This window comes from Tympanuchus pallidicinctus, unplaced genomic scaffold (assembly GCF_026119805.1).
Source record: "Tympanuchus pallidicinctus isolate F22 unplaced genomic scaffold, pur_lepc_1.0 scaffold26, whole genome shotgun sequence".
Taxonomy (NCBI): domain Eukaryota; kingdom Metazoa; phylum Chordata; class Aves; order Galliformes; family Phasianidae; genus Tympanuchus; species Tympanuchus pallidicinctus.
Genome location: NW_026294743.1, coordinates 12,546,375 through 12,570,247, shown reverse-complemented (window position 1 = coordinate 12,570,247; position 23,873 = coordinate 12,546,375). Strand labels below are relative to the sequence as shown.

Genomic DNA, 23,873 nt, shown 5'->3' with positions numbered 1-23,873 from the left:
CAGCAGACCAAGTGGCCAACTGGCAAATCTTCCAGAGTGCGTTCTCATAGCCAGAAGTAGTTAGTAGTAGGCTTTCTAAATGTGTTTTCTTTGGCAGCTGGTACACACAAAAAACCTCTTGGCTACATCCAGAGAAGAGTATTATATTAAATTCTTAAATTACTATTACACTGAATTCTTAATTGAGGATATTGGGAGTGTCAGTAATCAAAATTGCATCAAGGATGGAGTCGTTCTTGTGGGAGCATATAGGTTTAGCTGAATGATCACAGAAGAAAACTGAAGTTTTTTAGTGAATGCTTTTTTGCATGCTTTATGGCACATAAGCAACCCTGAGAAGCCCGTGTAATTCACAGCTTGTTTATAGAAATCCTTATTTGTATAACTGATCCTAATTTTTTTACCTCTGGTTAGCTCACCACTTAAAATGAAGCCTTTAAAGAGTGGTGGACTGATACACATCACTAGAGTGTCCTGCCTTGAACGCTTACTTTCTCAGCCTTCAGTAAGAGAACTATGCAATGTTTACTTTGAGACCTACAGGGAATGCAGTGTATGTAAATCTAGGTGTTCATGACTTCAAACAACTGGCTAGATTGAATTGGGAGCGCCTATGGAGGTGTAATGGTGATTGCTAGCTTCTACTTATTTTGACAAAGTGAGCTAAAAATCTCTTCCATGGAAGACCCTGAAGCGTGCTAAAACTATATGGAATCTTCTAAAGCTCAGCGTCACTTCTTTGAAAGGAAACCCTATGTTTAGCAATGCAAAAGTAAACACACGTTTGATCAGGCTTAATGTAGCAAATTGATAACATTTTTCTAGAGGCAAAAGGGCTTCAGTATTTAAGACTGCAAAGATCCAAATGCGGATTTCTTTATTCCTCTGAAGCTTGTATAAAAAAAACTTCTAATCCTAAAAAAGGCTGTAAATATTGTTGTTACTCTCCCTGTTCTGAGACAGGAGGTGGGTAAGGAACCCCTGCTAGTGTGTTGGTGGTTTGTACAGTGGGAATGGCCATGCAGGACTTCAGAGCAAGCTGCCCTTTGTCATGTGGTGATTTTGCTTCTAGTGAGGAGTTGGCTGAGGTGAGCCTCTGGTGGATGAAGATGCATACAGAGCAGGATAGTTAACAGGACCAGGATGATCAGAAGCAGCATTAGCAAACTAGTGCTACTCCAACAGCTACAGCAGTATTTTGTTTGGAGTTTTGTGCTTTACAACTTTCTCATGTTTCAGTGTTGCAGAGTAATTCCTACAGTATGAGCTTGAAGATATTTCCTGTATCGTGAGGTTTAATAGACATGTCAGCTGTTAGCTTCAGAAGGCATTTAACTTGGGATACAGTTACAGTAACAAGCTGTACCAGGGCTGCTCCAAAAGTAATGCCTTCTATTTTTATCATGTCAACCCATGACAGCAGAGGAGGATGGTGGTGGTATGGTAGAAGTTGAACCTTCCCACCAATATCCTACTACATGTCGTTGACAGGTGGCAGCAGAGGGGGACAGTCTGATAAAATGGCATCTGATATGGAAGGATATAGGAAGTGAAATGTGTGGAACAGAATTCCACCATGTGGAAACAATTGCACCCATTTGGTCCAGAGTTCTTAGAATTGGTTGACAATCCCTGGATTTGTAGAATATAGAGCAACCCTACAGCAGTGAGTAAAGGAGCCATAAGAAACCCAGAGTTAGTATCTAGCTGCCATGGCACATTGCCTAGGTGGGGAGCACTGTTATCCTAAAGTTCTACCAGCACTCGATCCATACACAGTGCAAAAAGCTGTGTTAAGACTAGTGGCAGAATCAGCTGTCTACTTTCAAACATCAGCAATTTTTGTCTAGTAATGCAGCTCTGATTGTGAAGATTGAGGATATTCTTCTTTGCCCTTAATTAGCAGTAGATCAGTATGCTTGTGTAAGCTCCTTAAGAGATTCACTGTTTAGCTTATTTTAATGCAGAGTGGAAATGGATATATACTTTTGTTTGTTTACCTCAGAAATCAATCTAAACATTGTACTGCATAGACCGTGCTGCTCAGTTCAGGCTGAGTAACATCAGATTCATCAGCAACTCCTTAGAAATATTTCCCAAGCTCATACATCATCATGAGAGAGAAATAAATTGATTCAAATTACAGTGAGAAATTGTACATCACACGCTGAGAAATTAACTCCATGGTTGTGAGCAGGAGAAACCTTCGGTAAGTGGGGCATCTGCTGGTGAGGCACTGCAATGAACTAATCTGCTGTGTGCTCCAAAGCCTGACCCAACACAGGCCATTCTGTGCTCCATTTGTCTGCCAAATAAGCAAGAGCCAAGCCTGACTACTGGGTTCTCTAGTCCAGATCATTCCTTTTCTCTTTGAATAAATCCTTACTTCTCTGTTGCTCCTTTAGAGATGCCTGACACATACATTGCAGCAGTAATCTTGTGAATGTAGTTTGTTTTTTGTTTTTAAAAAAAGGGAAATTGGCCAGTGAAACTTTTCAGAAGATGTGACACAAGTCTCAAAGCATTTCCAGCCTCCTCCCCAAACAAAATTTCATTACAGATTCTCTCTCTGTTAGATTATATGGCTTTCTTTCTTGTACTCTGATACTCTGGTCTGCTGCCCAAGAGTGTGAAAATGAATATTGTGCACAGGGAAACACAACAATAATCTAGAGAGAGAAAATCCAGAGCAACAAAACATGGAAAGCATGATTCAGCACTGAAGCCACATAAATCCTACTAAAAGCAAGAGTAAGAATTAAATTAAGCATTTCATCTTTTTTTATCCATTTAACATTGAAATTATGCTGCTCAGTCCTACTGAGCCATCCATAAGTTCTATTGCCTCCAGCAGTGATAACTCTGTCAGTAGAGCCTATAAAATATGAGGTCAGTACCTCCATTGCCTTAACAAATGAATCTTTTCTGTGATTAAATTATAATTCTGCTGTATGTCTTACAGTTGTGGATGCTCATTAAAAAGAGTAGAGGGAAAGCAAGTTTGTTCGCTGTCTCCAGAGTCCAACAGTGTAAGCTTGGCCTGTGTTAATCCTCTTGCTAACTACGTTGCTCTAAGTTTCTCAGTTTTGCATTTCTAGTAGTTGGCAGACTCATGAGATTTTTATTTTCCATTTACTGGCAAACAGACAATTTGCTGTAGAATTTATTGATACTAGGCACCTTCCTGATTCTGATAGGCAAAGCTACACTGTCCTTTGCTGGAAGAAGTAAGCCTTATAATGAAGCCTTTGTCAGTAATAAGGAATCTACTTTTTTTTCAGCACAGCAATATACATCTTTATAATGGTTAGGGAACTTCTGGTGTAATACTTTAGCATGAGTGTTATTTCTCTTTACCCAGAAGGCGTAAGTCAAAAGTACAAGGTTGCATTGAATGTCTGTAGTGTTTTTCTATGATTTTTTTTCTTAAAATGGCAATTTAAAATAAAATCTTAGGTAAGTATTAGATTTTTCTTTATATGAAGAAGGTGAGGCTTTCCAAAGTTCTTTCCTTAAAATTATCTAGCACAGTTAAATAGCTGTAGGCACTAAATAAAACAGGAAGGATAAGGAGTACAAGGGAAGGGTGCCACGGAAGGTATTACTGTCTCCTTTATATTTTAGAGATGAAGGGAAGTTGGAGAAACAACTAGTTTTGTGTCTCTCCAAGCCATTAACATTCCTGTATTCTCTTCTTTTTTTCCACGTGCGTTGGTTGGTCATGGGGTGGATTATTCCACTGAGGTACTTCAGGAGCTTTCAGTAGAAGAAAGAGGCACATCCAGAAGAAATTGGTAAAAATATACTCGAGCAGTTCTATGAGTGTAATCATACTGGCACCACAAAACAATCCAAGCTGACCACCTACATCAGCTGTGAGAGAAGAAGATAAACATATGTCATCCAAAGCGTTTGGTTTAGTCTAGGAGGCAAACAAAACCTTGCCACAATTCAAGTGCTTAATAAATTCAAAATGCATAATCCATCACCTTATGAAAACAGAATTACTGTTCTTAAGAATGTTTATGGGGAAAAAAAGACAAATGTGTTTCTTAATTTTAAACAAAGCGCATACAACAACATATTTTACTGTGGAATGTGTACTTAAAATATTTCCTACTTCTGTGCTTTCTTAGCCATTCTCTTGCTTTTCCTCCCTGTGTTTTCCTTCTCCCCTCCGAATTCCAGAAACTTCCTACTCTTGCAGTTAGTTCAGCATGTTGTATAAATGAAAACTACTGCAAGATTTAATTATTATTCTTAACTGTTTTCCCTACTGTAGGTCAGTAATGGCATGGCAGGAGGCCTATGGAAAAGAAACAGAAGGCAAATATGCTTATTATCACTGTAGTGTAAAAGCCATTGTTTTTTACTTATAAACCTGGATAGTCTAGGACTTGGGAGGGAGAGAATTTAAAAAAAACAAAAACAAAAACAAAAAAAGCAACAGATGTTTTAAACATTATTATTATTATTATTATTTTAATTGATCAGCAATAAACGTTAAAAATTCCCTTACCAAGCAACTCAGGTATGGTCAAGGCCTTCTGCTGCTGAGTTATTCTGTAGCTCAGATCATCGTATTTAATGTCAATAGTCACAAGGTTCTTCCTAATGATAAAATACATGCAGTATTACTTGAGAGTGCTGTCCATGCTTACCAACATCCATCAGTACGGACTGAGTTCATGCAGTGACGGTGCCTTTTAAAGGACAATCAGGTGGGAATTACAAAAAAAAAAAAACACCTGACAAAGTGTACTAATAGCAATAGTTGTAAGAGGAGGTCATTGGAGGAATTAGAACATAGCCTGAAGAGCAACTCAGCCTGAATCTACACTGTGGGATAAACTCCTTTTTCTTAAAGGCTGCAGAGATAATCTTGAGAGGAAGTGGTAACCATCTGAAGCCACAGCAGAGACAGTGCTTGGAAATATACCCTCTTGCTGTTGGTTATGTGCAAATGCCTATGTAATCCTGATAATTTCAATGGCTTGTGCATTTGCAATTGTGCAAAAAATCTCTTGCCCTATACTCAGATGCCTAGTTCTATCCTCTGCTTATAGCCTCTCTTACCTAATTATATTCTTGCTGCAAAAGTGCAAGAGTGGGTAAACCCTTATTGGAGCAGGACATGTGGAATGATTCAATGTGAATAAAGAGCTCATCTTTATGTTGCCGTGGCTACAGCATAACCACTAAATAGAAGATAAACATAACAGTAGTGGAGTGAAACAGACACAAAAACCAGTTGCACTCGTGACGTCACGACATTTTAGAACAAATGTAGTGAACGTTATTCAGAAGTGTGAACAGTTACAGGCATGGAGGTTGAAAATGGCAATGAATTTATTCATCTGATGTTCCCTGGAAACACGGTGTTGGTTACACAGAGTGACTGCCGTCCCTTTAGTTGATAATCCTAAAATCTAGGTAACATTGAGTAATAAAAATAATCCTTTTTCCACGGCTTTTAATACTAAGTCCTCCTACAAGTGTCACGTGGTTGCTAGTGGCACTGTACAGTAAGGTAGTAAGCAGTGAACTTTTCCCTTCTGTTGTCGGAAATTAATCAGGATCTGTTTTATAGCTCAGCATAAGTATTTATTAATACTTGGGCTGAATTCCTATTGGTTAAGGCTTGGTAACAGAAGAATGTTCTGTATTTTTTTTCTTGCCTAATTAAATGATTGTGGGGCTGTACATCATGTTTGCAGGCATAATCACATAATTAACAAAGATAAAATGTTCTCAAAGGATTATTATCTTTTATGTATTATAATGGGTGTCATTTTCCTAATCTTCATATAGTTTCTGTCCAAGTATAAATGTATGGAAGCATCTGCTGACTGTTGGCTCTACAAGTAACAAACCTTAAGTCACTGAAGCAATGAAATACTCATGAATATTTCATCAGCCAGATTGTTTGCTGCTGTGTATAACTTGAATCTGTGGATATTATGAATTTGTGTACCATTGGCATTAATGCTTGTATAGGTGATGTACCTCTGTGGTGTAATTTGGATTATGAAACTATACTAAATGTTCTTTGGCAACTGGATTGAATCTTTCTAGCAAAAAAAACCAACCCACAATGTAGAAATCCTTGTACTGGATATACAATGATTGTTTTTCAAGGGAGTTCAGTATCACTTTATTATAACTGTAAGGCACATATGCCTTATTAAATCACAAGTATACTTGATATTTCTTCCATGAATTTAAATCTATTCAGGTTGTGTTAGCTCATCACTACTACTGAGCAACACAGCTACATGCATAATGTAAGATCTAACATAATTTCGTGGATAAAATGTGTTGTCAGTACCATAGAGACTTATTTTCACACTAAATCTCTTCTTTGGGTATAGTCCCACTTTTTTTCCCCTCTATGTAGAATTTTCTTTTACGTGGGTAGAATCACACTGCTTTTCTACTTCAAGAGAATATGGTGCCAGATATTTTCTAAATATTTTTTTAGTATTTAAGTGGTATTAATGCAGTTTTACTAACAGTAGAAAAGAGTGTTACGCTTTGCTGTGATAAAACCTAGCTCTTCAAAGCTTTCATAGCTTTTTTTGCTGATGCATTGAGAGAAAGGGCAGGCAGTTTATCAGCACAGTTTGGGGTTGTCCACTGACTTCTGTGGGATGGATTGCTTATGTGGACTGTAAGTGGATTTCATAACCCTACCCTTTCTTTATTCTTAACTATGAAAAGTTATGTAAAATTTGAATTTTGTAAGAGATCATTGGAAGAAGTAATGGAGAACATTGCTTTTAAACTGGAGTTACTTGTTTATGGGATCCACGAGTCTTAGTTGGACCTACGTATTCATATATAAATTCTAATGTAATCTATTAGGCAAAACTGATTATCTCACAGTATCTGTAATAACACTTAAGAGTGTATTTTTAAAAAGGTCGCATCATATTGTGCAACTGTGTTTGCACACTTAGAAGTAATTGATCATTTCTTTATTAGGCAAGCTGTTAAAAACAATTACCTGATGTACTCTGGACTCTTCTTCAGCTTTGCAGAAATGTATTTAATGGCATTTTCTCCTCCAAAACTTGAATAGGTGACAGTGGTAGGGTAATGTGTTTCTTCACATGGGGCAGGGCAAGTGGAGTTGTGGGTTCCTACTGTACATAATCCTTTTACCTCTATATCATCTGAAAATTCAGGAGAAATATCTTGCACGTTTCTGAAAGAGCACTCAGCAGTAAGACTTTTCTAACCTTACAAAACGACTTCTGATTTCTTTTTATAAAGACTCATATTGGTTATCCTTAGAAAAGTGGATACTTCTTTGAAGCAACAAACATCTGCAACTAGCACTTAGGAAACTGAAAAAAAAAAAAAAAAAAAAAAAAAAAAAAGGCAAAATGTCTTTCTGAAGTATAAACTGCAATACACAGTTATTCTTATTGAGGTGGGTGCTACAGTTCTCTGTTTGCAGCACCTGTTGTCTTTCCTCTGCCTCTGAGCTTGTTTTTGCTTACTGGAAGGAAGGAGGCATCTAGGTCTGCTAGGGATGATTTGATGCGTTCTTCCCCACGGAATAACTAATTAGTTTATACACTCTCTTAATTATCAGCTTCTTTCAGAAGGGGAAGAGGGAAGAGCTCACATTGCATAGCTGCTCTCAAAGCAAAAGAGGATTTCTAAAATTTATGAGAAGCTACTTCTCAGATTCTCTGGAAAATACAATTAATGATAATCTGCTGTAATGATTAACAAATTCCATATCTGCTGTGTGCAGCTCATTTGCTCATGGTAATGAGCTACATGTGAAACATTCATTTTATTTACAAAAAGATTGCATCTTAAGATCCAGGCATTTTCAGTTAGTTTTTTGTTTTTTTTTAATCAGTCACCAAACTTCTTATTCCATCTGATTTCTATTTTCAGAATATTAAATGAACTGGGATGTGCTTCATTTCAGTATTACTTTCAATAATTTGGGGTATTTTCTGCTATGTGGGGTTTGCTTACAAAATATTGACATGAAATTATTACTTACGGATTGCAGGATAAACACAATTGTAAGACTTCATTAAATCACACTCTATTCCATTTCCTTAAAAAGAAACATTCTTTTAGGAACTTAATTGAACGACCTACCCTTAGCTCTGAAAAAATAACATCATCAAAGCCTATGTGCTACTTCATACTTCTCATTATATACCTGAGATAACAATTCACTCCAGCACAGTGCAGGTACTAAATCCAAAATGGTACATAGTGATAGAGAGCACAAGACTGGGCCAGGATGCTCCCTGGTGGAGTGAACATCACTGTTGTGTAACAACCAGGATTGCTTTTGAGGTTGCGGCTCAGTCTTTATGTTGGCTAGCTAAGGCAAGAGATTTCTGGTTGTAGTGTTGGAATTAAAAAACAAAGAGGGTGGATGGAATCCAGCTACATCCTAAACACTTCAGACCTCATGGAAGATTACTCACATAACAATTTCTGTCACAGCTCTGGGGCATACTCTTTTCTTTCAAGATTTTCTTGTCTAAAAATGGCTGATGATCAGATGCTAAGTCCACAGTAGACCAAATACTTTGCTTGTAATCTCAGAATTAAAAAAAAGACAAATATAAGTAATAATCCCAGCTGAAGTTATCCTGCAGAGATCACCTCTGCCATTCAGCAGTGGGATGTCTCCTAGCAAGGTAGTCTTTATATATATGTATATATATATAATATTTACATATTATGATAGTCCAAAGAAATACCTGGAAGGATAAAAGGTGAACAGCCGCACCAATCCTGTATATACCAGGCCTTGCATTCCTGCAAACAGCCATTAGTAGTGTAAATATCCTGGTACTGAAGTTTGATATCAGGCTTGCACTCTCCCCATGGATATTCTTGAATGATTGACTGTAGGGTATTGATAACAGAAGATCAACATCCGTCCCTTTTAATATAGATACAGTTTTCCCATATTTTTAAGTGTTAAATGCAGCGTGTTTAAGACGTAAAGCAGTAACATGATTTAATTAAGAGGCAATTACAGCTTATGCTTTTGGAATTGTAAAGTCACTTCCACTCTCACACAGCAAAACCAGGACCTGTTCAGACAGCCCAGGGCAGTGGGGTAGTCTTTTCAAGTAGCACCAGGAGAGGATACTAGGATTCTAATAAATCATTAATATTAATGGCACTTGCTGATGGACAGCTATTGCTGTAGCTGCAAAGGCATCATTGCATCAGTAAGACTGCAGGATGCTAACTTGTGTAAAAGCAGATTAAGCAGACCGTCGATGTCACCGAAAGCATTTTTTCATAATGACTGTATTAATTATTTTCTTAATGACGTATTTTAACTTCAGAAGCATCTAATTAATTGTAGTGTCTCAGAAGAGAACCAGTGACAGCAAGCACTGATACTGTCACTCTCTGGTCGAGGTGCTTACCTTCAGCTGCTGAATCGCGACCTGCGCATGCGTGCCGACTGGTGTTAGCAAACCTAACCCATCAAAGCGTGGCATCTCTTTGGGTGAATGGATAACAAACGTGATACCAGCATCAGTATAACCGAGGGCAGGGTCATCGGTGAATTGCTTCTGATGCAAAAAAAAGAATTATTGAAAACGGTTTCGGTTTTGCTTACGTTCTGAGGATTTAGCAATATTTAAATAGTGCCATGGTTTTTTGGTCTTATTTCTCTAGTTTTCTTCTAGCAATTTACAGAAGAGTTTGGAAACAAAGCAGCTGTAATTTCCTTTGTTGATTACATTGAAGGGTTTTCTTCCTGTTACTCTAAATTTCTAGAGTTTTTTTTTCTATTCTACGTTCAAAAGCAAGAGGCAAAGGTAAACCTTCATTCGTAACTTAAAGGTTCATTCCTTTCACTTGCTGCTACCCCACGTGTCAGCAAGTTTTCCACTGTTCTCTTGAGATCCTGTCACTTCTCTCCCTTACAATTTCCAGGGAGCAAAAGTGAACGTTTAACTCTTCTATAACTGTAGGTTTTAGTTTTCTTTCCTCATCTCACAAGGTATTCCATGAGCTTTGATTTTTATTTTTATTTTTATTATTATTATTATTATTTTTATTTTGTCAATTACAATACTAATAAGGCCAGAAACTATTGATAGTGCAAAGACCAGACCCTCAAGTGTTTGCATAAAATTAAATTACTTCTGGTGTTTTTCAGCTGTAGGTACACTGTATACATACATGCTTGCTTGCAGCTTTCAAAGCCATTTAGCTGGTACAGAGTCAACAGTCACTCAGAATTCTTAACCCAGTTTTGGATCTTTAAAATACACTTTCACTCTTGAGAAAGAATTTTATGCAAGAAATCTGAATGCCTGATTAAAACAAGATAAACAGATGGTTTTATATGATTAAATGTTAAAATCATTAGTATAGCTGTACCTGTTGGACATCAAAAAGTAAATGTAAGCCTCTTCCAGACAAGCTCACACTTCTTGCTGGAAGGTCGTTGTGATTAAAAGTGAAGCAGTTTCCATATTCAGTGAAAATGTGTTCAAAATCCTTAAAAAGAGAAAAAAAATAAGCAAGAATAACATGGGGGAGGGGGAACAGAACTTGCATTAGTGAATCAAAATTGTTGGTTGGGTTTTTTCTTTTTTCTTTTTTTTTTTTTTTTGTAGATCTTCCCCAAAGGCAACACTGAATTTTACAATTAGGAAAGATGGAAAAAGCATTTCAAATCCCTTTCTACAAGAAATGACCTATAGAAATTGAAAGGGTAAATTCACATAATTTATTAATGCCCATGAGCTAGTCAAAATCATTAAATGAGGTTTTGATTTTGTACCTATTATATGCTGTTGAAATGATGCATTCAGTTCAGTTTTTCCAGCGTTTGTTTAGTGGAGACTGTTTCAAATGTACACATGATACTGCATAAGGGGGGTAAAATGTCTGCATTTTTTCCCCAAACCATTTCATTGAACTGAAAACCTTTGCTAATATGGCTGCATTCCGTAACTTTAATTTTAGCTATTGGATACTTGAGTGTTTTGAGTCAACAGAACTCACTAGAGTCTAATTTCTAGAAGCTACAACATATCTAAAGGCTGGATTAACCTGAAGGTTTGTAGGACCGACTCTTCTGTTCACGTATTATATTGAAAATGGGAATTGTTTTTTGGAAAAAATAACATTCAGAGGAGGATCACATTCTTTTGTTACCTTCTGAAACTCCCGAAGATAGGCTATATTGATTTAGAATTCTTTTGGGCTCTGCCTGCAGTTACCCTGGCTGTCCATGTTCTTGACCTCAAGAATAAAACTAATGACATCAGTTGAACGCATCTGCAAAACTATGTCATAGAAAGAAACTCCCTTCAAACAGTGTCATAGGCTTTTTATAAGGAAGATGGCTGGGTGGAGCTTGAAGGCAAAACAGTTTTGAAAGACTGCTATCCAGGCAGAAGTGGGACTGGGCAGGGAGTAATGCAGACTGAAATTCCATGCTACAGCTCAGGGAGTCCAGTAGGCTGTCCTGCTGAGCTGGGCTCCTCCTCACAATGATTTACAGCTCGATTTTATTTATTTATTTTTTCTTTTCTTTCCACTGAATGACTGTAAAGGAAAGCAGAGGGAGTAGCTGGCAAAGCCAGATATCTGAAGTCAACTGGTAACAACATATCCCCTCCCTCTCCATTCTGTTCTAGTAAAGGCAAAAGTATTTACCTCCGGGTGACAGGTCTTCCCAAAAAATTCACATTCTAGCAGTGTGCTGCCATTCAGATAAAATCCGTTTTCCCTTGTGAACTCTTTAATGCTGAAGTTTTGGTTTCCAAGAAGGAAGCCATTTAGCTCTTGGAAATATTTGTCTTCCATAGAAAATGTTTGGACAATTCCAGACGCAATGTTCCAAAGGAAAAAAATGATTTGAAGGTTACTCACTGCATGAGCTTGAAACCTGTCAATGGGAAGGAGAAAGAATTACTTGGAGTTCCGCAGAATTACTGGACCAATTTCAGTGTTCTTTTTGCCAACTATGTGACGTGGTTTGTTGCTTGTTTTCAAATTATACCTCATTCCTGTCCACCACGCTTGCACTTTGATCTCTAGTGCATGGATAAACAATGTAGTCTTAATTTCTAGGAAACATTTTCAAACGAGAACAGAAAAGGACACCTTCCCAGAACTACTATATAAAGACCTCTGTTGTGTGGGGCTACTAAAAAACAAACAAATAAACAAAACAGATTGGCCATCTACATCATCCAACAGCCAGAACTGTAGAGCCGATTAAAAGCTGGACAACTGTGTTTACATGAGGAGCCATGGGAGGACCAATTCCTTTTTTTTTTAAAAAAAAAGAGCTGTGTTCCTTCATTTGTAAAATTGATTTCTATGTGCATCTCATGTACCTGTGCTACTGTGACACTAAGTCTACCTGCTTGTGAGCTCTGTCATTGGTGCCATAGTAGCAGGAACAAAACGTGATCTTTTCTCCTAGAATCCTTTGGAAATCTCAGAACTATGAGATGTTGGATGTGCTAAAAAGACAAATGAAGATTTGTGCCTCTTTGCTCTGCCAGCAAAGAAAATAATACCTGAAAACAGGAGTGAAGAATAAGCACAACAGGAACAGCAGATGGATGTGGCTGCAAATTGTCACTTAGGCAGACAACTGGTAGCCAACTGTTTTATTGCTATGTGCTGCCACTATAGTTAGAACGAATGGGAGATTTTAATAATGCATGCTCAACTCAAGGAACTTCTACTTGCAGTGTATATTCTACAGTATAACCCAGAAGGACTGTACATAGGGTGATGGGAATGAAAAACAGTGAGGCAGAAACAGTGAGCAGATGTTTGGGACTTGGTCCTTCTGGTTGATTCTGGCAACAAAGGGTAGAATATTTCAGAACTTATCATTCTTGAGAAAACAATGTGAGTAAAATTATTTTTCTAAATTACTTGCATGTTACGTATAAAAATCAGATTGTAGATTTGTTGCTTTCTTTTCTTAAAAGCAGTTACATCTGAATTGTGGCCACTACTTTCAGCTTTAGTGAAGTTCCTGCTTTGGTATATGGCTTTCAAACATGCCAAATGCTTTCCTTTTATAGATCCTACTGACATCAGCTGGAACTACAAAGGGCGAGCACTAATGGGAAAAAATAACTGCTTTGCCTAAAGTTTCTACATCTGTATGATGTTTGTATTTAAACTTATCTGAAAATGTTGTCTTTTATTTTTGACTTCTATGACCGATTATTGTCCCTTAGTTACGCTATAGAAGGAGCACTCATTGGCTATGATTTTACATGGAAGAATGTTTATACTTCCAGGTTTTGAATATTAAAAATCTGGGGCGTAATTCATCATTTGAAGATGGAGGGAGATTAAAAATCTGCCTTCCCTAATGCTCACGTTTTCTTCTTTAGTTGAATAGTGGTGTGGAACATAGATCCCTCAGATTTGTGTTTTGTGGCCTTCATGAAAAGAACTGTGGAGCCCAGCTGCTTTATATTAGCTGGATAAAGAGATGTAGCCTCTCAAGAGCAAGCAACAAGCATAACTTTTACCTGTTCAGGTTGCAAAAAGTCACAGCAGGGAATTTGACATTTTCCACATGCTGAACTACCACTGTAGTGGTGGTTGGCCAGCTGAAGTAGTAGTTAAAGCGACTGCAGATCTGCCAGATGACGATGCCAAGACAGGCTGTGACTACTAGCAGCCACAGCACTCTGCGTGTGCTGCTCTGTGTTTGAACAATTTTATGCACTCCATGGAACGATGTGGAGGAGGCAAACTCCTGACGATACTTCCTTCTGTCTTCCAAGCGTGGCAGAAGTTTCTTTGTTAAGTACAGTCGAATCTGATCCAGTTTTCCTAAGTGTTGACCAAATGAAAACACACATTTTTTTTAGATCAGCATTTAAATGGCTTTTAGGAAAGGGAGCTATGTAATTAAGATGCTGGAAAGCATCTAAGAAGAGTCAAACTCTTCGATTAGTGGGCTTCCTTCTAAGGGTAGTCTAGAATTCTAGAAGATGTGTGCTAGATTAGCTCAGTTCTATAATCTCTGTCTGGGAACAGACTATACTGTGCAATATTTTATGCCTCATGATTGTTAAGCATAGCAATATAAATGAGTAGTTCCATTTCCATGGAAAAGATTGGATTTCTGACATAGCACAGGATTCTGTAAAAAGCTAAACATCTGATTATTAAGGTCCTGGTCCTTCCTGCTTGCTCTAAAAGATAAAAAGGGAATAGTGCATTTTTCAGACTTTCACCCTTAAATTACTGAAGGTTTTTCTGTGTAAAACTTGGAGGGTTACAGATTCAAAAGGAAATCTACTCTCCTACCCTTAGGTCTGTATTAGTAGATTTAAGTGTGGCACATTTTATATATATATATTTATATATATATTTTATATATTTATATATATATATATTTTATATATTTTTTATATATATAGGTGGAACAAATTTAATGTTCTCTTGTTGCAAGATATAGATATTAGATATAGATATTGGCCACTGATTTTAGGATATGAAGACACTTTTCTTTAAGCATTCATCTTTGGTCACAGTCTGGGTCTCTTAAAAAAAAAAACAAAAAAACAAAAAAAAAAAAACAGTGATTTAAATATATTTAACATTTTAAACATTGTACAATGTCATTAAATGATGATGCTGATGATAGATAGACAAAAAGGCCTTGGACAAATGTTAGGTCTTAGCTCTCTCAATAACTTACTGTTTGATATGCGTATCTTTTGGTAAGAATATAAAGTACTTTTAATATTGACTCTGCAATTAAAAAATATAATTATGTGGATTTAAAAGAAATATTAACAGAGAATCCAAAGGTTAAAGGATGGATAAGCAAGGAGGTAAGTAAATCAGAGGGATCCAGGTACAGCAGCATACAGCATGTTTCAGTGTAGGCAAATATGGAACATGCATGTAATAAGGCAGACAGACCTACGTTCAAGGATGAGTTGCAGATAGTTTGCCTCAGGAAATGCTGACTGCTGAAGAAGCTGTGAGAGCCATGATTGGTCAGAGAAACCTGGTTTCTCAGTCCAGTGCTTTTAATGAAGAAATAAGTTATCTGCATATGTAACCAGAGATATTAGGACAAGGACTTACTGTTTTGAGTTGGTCTAAAAACTTCAGAAATTCACATTATCTTTAATGCTAAGCTGAATTTAAATAAGTTTGTTTTTTTTTTAACCTTGGTAAGTTGACAATTCATCACAATCCATAAATACTTGAATAGGGAACTAATAGGTAATAGTAATGGGCTCTTCTGATCTAGTGTGGATGGGAAGATGTAAAAGGACCCAGTGGAAAGAATGGGAAGCTGAGCTCTTTCACAGAAGAAATAAAGTACAGCATCTTGAAAAAGCAGCTTGTCTTCATCTAGAGCTGTTGTTATCTGGAAGGAGTTATTTCAAGCAGGTTGCATGTGGCTTTTGCCACCTTTACAAAGGTTACTTAGTCTGGATAGATTCAGGGATTTTGTTTATCCTTAATCTAAAAGTCATTACATTAAGACATTGGTCAGAAAAGTCATTGCGTTGTGCTACTTTTATTCTACATGCAAACAGGACCAATAGCTAGAGAGTATTCCTCACGTCCTAAGAGAAACATTTTTCTGCAAGCTTTGTTTCATCTCTCCCTTCTTTATACCTTGAAGATATATATGACTTCTATTTTGGATAAAGGTTACAAGAGAGGAGAGGCAATGTTTCTCATTTCATCAGTCCTGACAAAAACACCCAAATGTAACTAAAACTTTTGGTGAGGCACTCTAATACATCCAATTACTTACCTTTAGCATCAAATTGAGTGAATCTCCCCAGCTGGTCCATGAGGCTGTGCTTATTTCAGTAAGGAGGGAAAGGATACTGTAAGCTGCCTTATCACTGTGATCATTGCTAGCTAATGGCTTTTATAGAAAACTAAATGGGAGGTGATACTTGATGACACAATGCTGGGCAATCTACCTGCCAGGGTTGCTATGTTTTTCCTTTAGATAACATGGTCTGCAAAGTAAAAGAGAAGATTAGTTTTGAGAAGATAATTTTTATGGCAGGATCAGATGTTCAAGTACCAATTACACCAATAATAGTAGAAATGCAGTCTACTGTCTCGTTGCATCACCTTGTAAGTTAATTCTTCATAATTTCTTTTTGTTTTAGAAAGACATCTTCAGAAAAACTGTCCTGTTCCAAGTTGAATACATTCTCTTTAAGTAGATAAGGAACCCTTTCCCTGGAGGGCAGTGGATGTCTGCCTCTAAGCTCCTACCAGCAGCAGGATGTAGCTCACCCTCACTTCCAATAGCTGTCTTTATAACCAAGTGCAGATTTCATGTTTCTGTGGGCTTCAGCAAGAAATGGGCTGCAGTTCCTGAGAACTAACCCTGAGGGTGAGGAAGAAGATGCATGCAGTTGGTCATTCCATTAACTTCTTATCAAAGGGAACAGAAACCACTTTCATGGCGAGTGAACGGTGTATTATTGTTTGAAAACAATTTCTAGTAAACAACTGGGCACCTAATGAAAGGCAGTGGAAAATAACAGGAAGTTAAAATACGAGAGGTGCTTTGTTAGTCTTTCAGGAAGATTTGAAAACTGTCACACTCACTTTCTGATCTGCAGGGGATGGAGATCTTGGGGTATTTTTTTTTACTCTCATAAAGGTCCACTTCAATGCCTGCAGCACGCTTGGGTTCCTGGGTGTGCTAACTTGGTTCCTCAGTGCCTCACTGGCATTCACAGTTTGCTGGCTATTTTCTGGCAGCGTTGCTTAAGTGATGAGCTGCAAGTTAGATCACTGAGCTCCATTTACTCATTCCAGCGTGAAGAGCGCATTTCTGCACTCTTGGAAACCTTCTTGGAAAGATGGCCTCCTCCTTTTGTTACTTTTGCCTCATGAATGAGGCTTTCTACCACAGTAAGCTTTGAGCAGTACTTGCATTCGCTCAGGCAGTAAAGTGCTTAACAGTAAACTGTTTTTCAACATCTATATGTAACTCAGGCGTACCTAATGCACTGCTGAGCAGCTATTTGCTGATCTGCTGATTCCTATTAACACAAAGCACTCTAATTCACAGTACTCAAACAACGCATTTACATCACTTAAAACTTGCTTGAGTTCTTAAATCAAAATTATACTGGTCTGTTAATACTGCTGTGCATAGGGTTAAAGAAGTACAAAATGCAAGTCACTCTGCACACAGCAAATATTGATTCATCTTTCTTAAAAAGTGAATGTCTTACAAAGAGAGTGCTTATGAACTTGTCATATATTCTCTGTTTTACAAAAGAAATCAGTTTCAAATTTTCTTTCTTTTATGGTTGTTTTATGTTAATTCTTAAGCAAATGCTAGGGAGTGAAAACCAATCATCTTGTATTTGTTCATCGTTCCCAAATGGCTTACAATTTTAAGACCGTAAATTGGTCACAGGGAGCTTATTTTTTGCCATTCACTCCTTGCCATACATGTCTACTTATCTAAATCACCCAGTCTTTAATTCTTAGTGCAGTAAAGGTTAGAAAAACCAACTGATGACAGCGGTGGTCACCAATTTTGTATTCATACATACTGCAATTTCCTTCTCCAATGTGTTTTGAAGTTGGTCCTCAGTACTTTTGAGTTCTTTTATTATACTGCCAACTTTAAGAGGATACTGCAACCAATGCGACTACGTAGCAATTTGCTGAAACAAGGAGATGAGTTATCCAGATAAGTTATATTTCTATAATCTACTTGCAGAACATGTTGTAAGAAAACTTAGGGGCTGATGAAAGAAAATTATACCTATATATATACACAACCATACATATTTAGCTTTCACTGGACTTTTTTCCATAAAATGTCAATATATTTCCTACTGCCATCTGTTTCATTCTATGAAGCTCTTTGCATAAAATATTCTTCTTTTCCTCTTTTTAATAGAAGCTGATCACCTATTTACCAATAGAGAGGGCTGCAAGTACTCATACTGAATCTATGCATAGAATAGTAGCAAAAACAAAGCATGAGAAGAAAAAAAGAAGTGACCACCATCTGTTATGACATGTTGTCACTGCTGCTTTATGGCAAATGCTGGGATACGTGCAAAATGGCAACTAACTGTAAATGCAGGCATCTGTCTTGTTCCTTCTTTCAAAGCAGGTGTGCCAGGGGAATCAGCAGTGAGGGGCTAGGCTTCCAGAAAAGGCACTCAGAGAAAATTCTATGTCTAACACTTGTTTGTTTGTTTGTTTTTCCTTGCCATTTTTTTTCTGAGCCTTTTCCAAGTAGTCTTCAACTATCTTGGAGAGTGTTGTCAGGGACATGGTACCTCAGACATCCTTTCTGAGGCTGGATGGAAAAGAAGATTCCCATGCCATGTAGAAAGCTGCTATGTGAAGTTGCCTGTATGAATTGCCACAGTTCTGCTTTTTGCTGTTTAATGTATTTTTGTATCATTCTAAAATTAAAAAAAAATCAATCTGGTTTGGTTATTGTTGCTGAAGTTCAAAGGTGCTACTCTTTGCTTCACTGAAACTGCACATTATTTCAGTGCATTAAGATCACTTTGAATTCTAGCCCCCATCTGCCAGCATGCTATTATACCTTCCAGGTAATTCTCATTTGTCAGTTGGAGAAGTGTACAGTCTATTCCATCATCCAGGCCATTAATGTTAATACTGAATAGCATCAGATTAGCAAATAGCTACTGGAGTTTGTCCCGAAGCAGCCCTTTGCTCTTGCTAGGCAGCTCAGCTGCAAACAGCAGCACGAGCTGAGCCACGTGGAGGCATGGCAATGGCAATAGCTTCAGGTTCTGACTTTACTGCACCTGACTAGTAGCCAAGTTTCATGTGTTAGGAGGGAAAAGTAACAGCTTCCCTGTACTGAAGGATAGAACCTTGGAGCGAGTGGCTGTGAGGTGTTAAAAGAGGATAAATTAGACTTGGGGAAGCTCCACGGCAACCAACATGTTCTTACACATATGCACAACTTGTTTTTCGTAAGTGTACAGTTTTGGGTAATACTGACATGTTTCAGGGATGAAAGGAGGAGGATTTGGAAGTGGCAGTGGGAGCACACCTTCTCCATAATGTGGAAATCAATGATCAGTCAGAATGCGAGGAAAACAAATTGTTCCTCTGGAGCAATTCCAAGAACAGGCATTTGAGGCAACATCTTAGTACAACCAGCAGACAACAGTCAAAAGCAAAATCATCAGAGTGCTGCATGTAAAGAAAACCCAGTTGTAGGAAGAGCAGTGGTAATCTGAGCAGAGTCTGCTTTTGATCACAGGAGTGTTGATGTCAATGCTTCTGGCTGGAGAAGGGTCAGAAACTACATGATGTGGAAGAAATCCTGCTGCATTGTGCAGAACCACACGAAATAGACAGCAGGGGACAGGGGGGTTGTGCTGGGATGCACGAGATGTAATCGGGAGTTAAAAGTGTGCTGAGAAGTGACAACATGGTTCTCTGTGTTTAAGAAGTAGAACAAATACAATATTAAAAAAAATAAATCTTTGCAGCACTATCTCTTTGCTTTGTTTGTACTTTGCAAGACCTTGAGCTCTGTTCCTCCCCCAGATACAAATGCCTGATTGGATTAATAATATTGCATCAACTTCAGGCCAGTTTGTTCAAGCCTCAAGTCACTAGATTTTCTTTTTTCTTGATACAAGCTGTTAATTTCAAATGTTTTTTATACATCAGTGCCAGTTTTGGAAATTGCAAAATACTTATTTGAGAGGAGGATATTCTTTGGTGCTGTATCAATTATCTCCTCTTAACCTTCCCTTTTTGTGCCTTTATTCAAGTCTCTGTTGTAATGTTTTTATTATTGTTTTGACTAGGGAAGTTATTTTCGTTCAGTTCTTATATAGCAAGTAGCACACTAAGGTTCTTTCTGGCTTAGTCTACTAGGTGCTTCAGCTGTGCAATGGGCATTGAGAAGAAAATCAATCAGGGATACACAAAAGCAGTGTTGTGAATTGAGCTTATGGTAAATAAATAAAATGAACCATCAGATGCAGTTCAACCAGTGTGACTACCAACTTATTTATAAAGCAACAGCAAAACGATAGAAAATTCACATTTTGTAAAGCTTTTCTGGAAGTCATTTCAGTTCCATACAGTATTTACTGTATAGGTGTAAGGTTAAAGTGGTGTTAAAACTCTTGGAACTCTTTCCAGTGAACAGGACAACAGTGTTCCAGAAAAAAATCAAGAAATTCAGTTGCACCTTCTCAGCCAAAACCTACCAGTAGTTGCCATACTGCTTGCTTCTGCATTTCACTATTATATTAATGAGTTTGTCATCTGAGAGATCAGTTCTTTCACCAATGAAACTAGCAACGTGTACATCTGTACATTGATGTTTTACCTTTTAAATGCTCAATTTCAAAACAGACACAACTCAATTTGAGCAATTGCAGAAAAGAGAGACTGGGAGCTTCTTGTGAGCTCATAAGCTATGGCTTGGTAGTGAATGGTATTTAGGAATACTCAGTTAGTTGGCAGGAGGTTTGTAATTAGCACAGGGAGTTGCTCCTTCACATGGTGTGCACTGCAGTTATTCCCATTGCAGCGGGCTGTGGACTCACAGTGTCAGGGTTATTATATGCAGGGACATGGGTACCACAGGAAGTCCTACACTATCAGTACTGGAAAATTAGATGGGGAAACTACCTCACTGTAAGCTTGCTGTTTGTTTGATTGATTGATTCTTCTAATAGGCTCCTCCCAAGACACCTGCTTTCTAGTAGAATCTTTTATGCTTACCCAACCCACTGCAGGTACTATTACATAGGTAAAAACAATTTGTGCTGAATAACTCCTTGTGTTTCCAGGATAAGCATTGGGAAGTGTTGTGTGGGGTATCTTGAGATTTGTTTTGGGTGAACAAGTCGCTTGTAAATACAGAGAAGACTTTTGTTGGATTTCTGACATTACACAGTCATTCTTCTCTCTCCTCATTAGTTCACATCAGAACAAGTGGCCTCTTTACTACAGCTGTACCTGCAAAATACAGGACGCTTCTGGCTTACACCAAACCTCCCATTGGCCTAGCTAGAGGGAGGCTCCTTTTCTGCTCTTACAATTCACTTCTTTCAGTGTAAGTAAGTTCAGTTTGTCTCCCCTCTGCAACTCCATTGCAGCTGTGATGAACAAAGCTAGTCAACGTCCACAGCTGGGGAAGGGAAAAAAAAAGGGGGATGAGGGTGGATTAAGACAGGGGTTTAACAGTTGTCATGCTTGGTCATGAAGATCATGACAGCTTAAAGGCCACAAAGTGCAGTTCCTGGAACATGTGCCTTTCTCTTTTTTTTTTTTTTTTCCACTGTGTTTAACTGTTTGTCTTGTATTCAGCCCAGTCAAAAAACAGAACTTTCTCTGCACTGAAGGTTAGAGTCCTTTGGTACATTTCAGAACGAACAGAAGTCTTTGTCTGACTTTCATGCTGTAAAAATAAATAAGCAAGGAAACAGAAAAAAAAAAAAGAGAAAATCTCAAGGACATGCACACATGACTGGCTTTCATAGACTTGCTCAGTCATCCACAGCATGAACAGCAAGCTGTGTGTGTAATTACATCTGCTTCTACCTAGTTCTGCGTGTTCAGCATGAAAAAGGGAAATTATGGTGCATTTTGAGAAGAAGGTAATACCATTTAGTTAAAATCAAGGTTACGTTTTGCTTTTAGATATATACGAAGGAGCTTTTTGATAAAGATTCCTTAATGATTATGCTAGTATAAAGAGATGGCAAAGGAGCAGTAGAATCTCAGTGGGGAAAGGTGACTAAACCACTCAAAGAAGGGTTAGATCCCAGATTTGAGAAGCATGGCAGAAGCATGAGTAGGCATTTATTTCTCCATCATTTATAGAAGTGTCTACAGCTAAGACAGACATAAAGGCTCTGAGTTGAGCCAGACCTTGTGGCTCTTTCACTCTGTGCTATTGTCCAGACTGCCAACAGATAATTTCATAATCAGGTTGTACAAGTTAGCTTTGCTTTTATTTGCTCTATTTATCAGTACCAAGTTCATTATGTACTTTGATGGCTTACTGAAATCACATTCAGGTAGCCAGTGAGGTGAATGAGTGATGGAATCAATCAGTTTTGAGGTCTGTAAGCAGAGAATTTGAACGTGTTGGAATTATTGTGATTAATTTCCTACATTCTTGCAATTTGGCTGATTTATTTGGTTGACTGCAGCTTGTTTGTTGCTGAATCAAAACAGAAATTTCTGTATCTCTTGATTCAGTATTCCCAGCTAGATTTCGGGAGTTTAGTAACCCTAAACCAACCAAGGGTAGTATTACTTCCTGAACTTGCAGTTAATGTTTTGTTAAGCACAGAGCTTAAAAGGGCTCTTAGACTTCAAAGTCTTTCCTATAGGCAGGCAGTATAACTGTTGCAAGCCAGAGAACATTCCTCTGAAAACGCATTATTCTTTGGGCCCCATGAAAGATATTGAATTGCACAACGAAACACATTAGCTTCTCTGATGTGGATAAGAGTTCATATTTTTCAGCTGTTCTTGTTCCTTTAGTGTATTCACACTCCTTCTTTGTGACATTAGGAAAGGTAACAGGAAGTTTGATTTCACAGTGGAGGTTCAGGATGTCAACTGGAAATGACAAACCAAGCCTTGGTTGCCCATTTTGATTTTGAGATCTGTAGATGGGGCAGGTTATGTTATTGTCACAGTGTGATGGGGTTGGAAGGTCTTGGGTTGGAAGAGACTCACAAGGGTCATGGAGTCCAACTACTGCCTCCAAAAGCCCCAAATCCAAACCCTGTGTCTGAGTGTTGCCCAAATGCTTCTTGAACTCCAGCAGCTCAGGGCCATGCACATCGCCCTGTGGTGCAGACCTATTCCTCACCCCCACCTGCCCCAACCCTGACAGCTCTGCACCATTCCCTCAGCCCTGTTGCTGTCACATGGAGCAGAGCTCAGCACTGCTCCTGTGGGTAGCTGTAGCCACCATCAGGCCTCCCCTCAGCTCCTCTGCTCTGGGCTGAACTCAGTTTTAAGCTAATATTTGTTTAGCGTGACATCCAGCATCTGAGTTAGCAGGGTATATATCCCATGACCCACATATTTTTCTGTTGTCCATCTACTCTTAAATGACTGGAACAGTTGAATCCAGCACACGGATACCACTGCACGATGCATGAGAGTAAATGGCCTGGGTTCACAGGGTCCCTGTAACTTTGTTTACAGAAAAACTGAGCTTTAACTTCTTTCAGAACAGGCTGGCAGGTACAAAAGAAGCGCACACTGGTAACACGTTACTTCATAGTCTGTTAGGCTGATGATTAGACAGAATTGAGTAACATTTGTCAACAAATGAGAGTGAAACTTCTGCAGGAAGAAATAAAATCAAGAAATTGTAATGAATTAAACCTCTGGAATAGTATCATGCACATATTTTTCTTTACTTGTTTTACTGAATCTGTGTGCCCACTTTGAAAATAAGTGCATTGCTTGAAAGCCTTTACAAACAGTACAGTTTCCCATGGAAGTATCAGTTTTCTTTCTTTTCCTTCCTCTCCCTCTCCTTTTTCATGTTTCATTTTTTTAACAGTTTGAAGTATACCAATGCTTTGATATGAGGGGTTGCATGTTAAAAATCTACCTAAGCAATCTCTGAATTAAATATTAAATATTGTCTTTATTCACATGCAGACTTCTCATTGACTTACCCCTTACACCAGCCAGGGTCTCCATCAGGGAAAGACACACAGCAAAGTGCACAAAAATTGTCATGTGGGAAAAAGCAAGTATCCCAGCCACTCTTTTTTTTCAAAAACATTAGAGAGCCAAAACCACATGAACTTATTGACCTTTGTGCCATGACAATTCTGTAATTATTGAATAGCAGG

General features: G+C 38.1%; 1 protein-coding gene across 7 annotated transcripts; it reads right to left on the bottom strand.

The window, feature by feature from the left end:
- Window positions 1-1,489: 1,489 nt before the first annotated feature.
- On the bottom strand, window positions 1,490-23,814 carry ASIC5 (acid sensing ion channel subunit family member 5). Of its 7 annotated transcripts, none has more exons than XM_052690376.1 (13): window positions 23,694-23,802; window positions 16,294-17,687; window positions 15,969-16,007; window positions 15,794-15,842; window positions 13,533-13,839; window positions 11,683-11,914; window positions 10,396-10,515; window positions 9,429-9,578; window positions 8,745-8,892; window positions 8,027-8,083; window positions 7,007-7,175; window positions 4,520-4,611; window positions 1,491-3,873 (listed from the first exon to the last, which is right to left on the bottom strand). In XM_052690376.1, the coding sequence occupies exons 4-13, from the start codon at window positions 15,831-15,833 to the stop codon at window positions 3,674-3,676; spliced, it is 1,515 nt and encodes a 504-aa protein (XP_052546336.1). In that variant the 5' UTR covers window positions 15,834-15,842; window positions 15,969-16,007; window positions 16,294-17,687; window positions 23,694-23,802; the 3' UTR covers window positions 1,491-3,673. The 7 variants fall into 7 exon arrangements, with proteins under 7 accessions (XP_052546333.1, XP_052546332.1, XP_052546336.1 ...); XM_052690377.1 differs by having other exon boundaries at window positions 17,574-17,687; XM_052690375.1 differs by having other exon boundaries at window positions 15,969-17,687.
- Between the last annotated feature and the right edge of the window lie 59 nt (window positions 23,815-23,873).

Coding starts and splice junctions, on each gene's coding strand:
- ASIC5 (XM_052690372.1), bottom strand. CDS start 23,757: ATGACAATTTTTGTGCACTTTGCTGTGTGTCTTTCCCTGATGGAGACC. Junction 8,084..8,744: donor TTCACCTTTTATCCTTCCAG/GTATTTCTTTGG, acceptor TTTCTTTTTAAG/GAAATGGAATAGAGTGTGAT. Junction 3,874..4,519: donor GACCATACCTGAGTTGCTTG/GTAAGGGAATTT, acceptor CTTCTCTCACAG/CTGATGTAGGTGGTCAGCTT.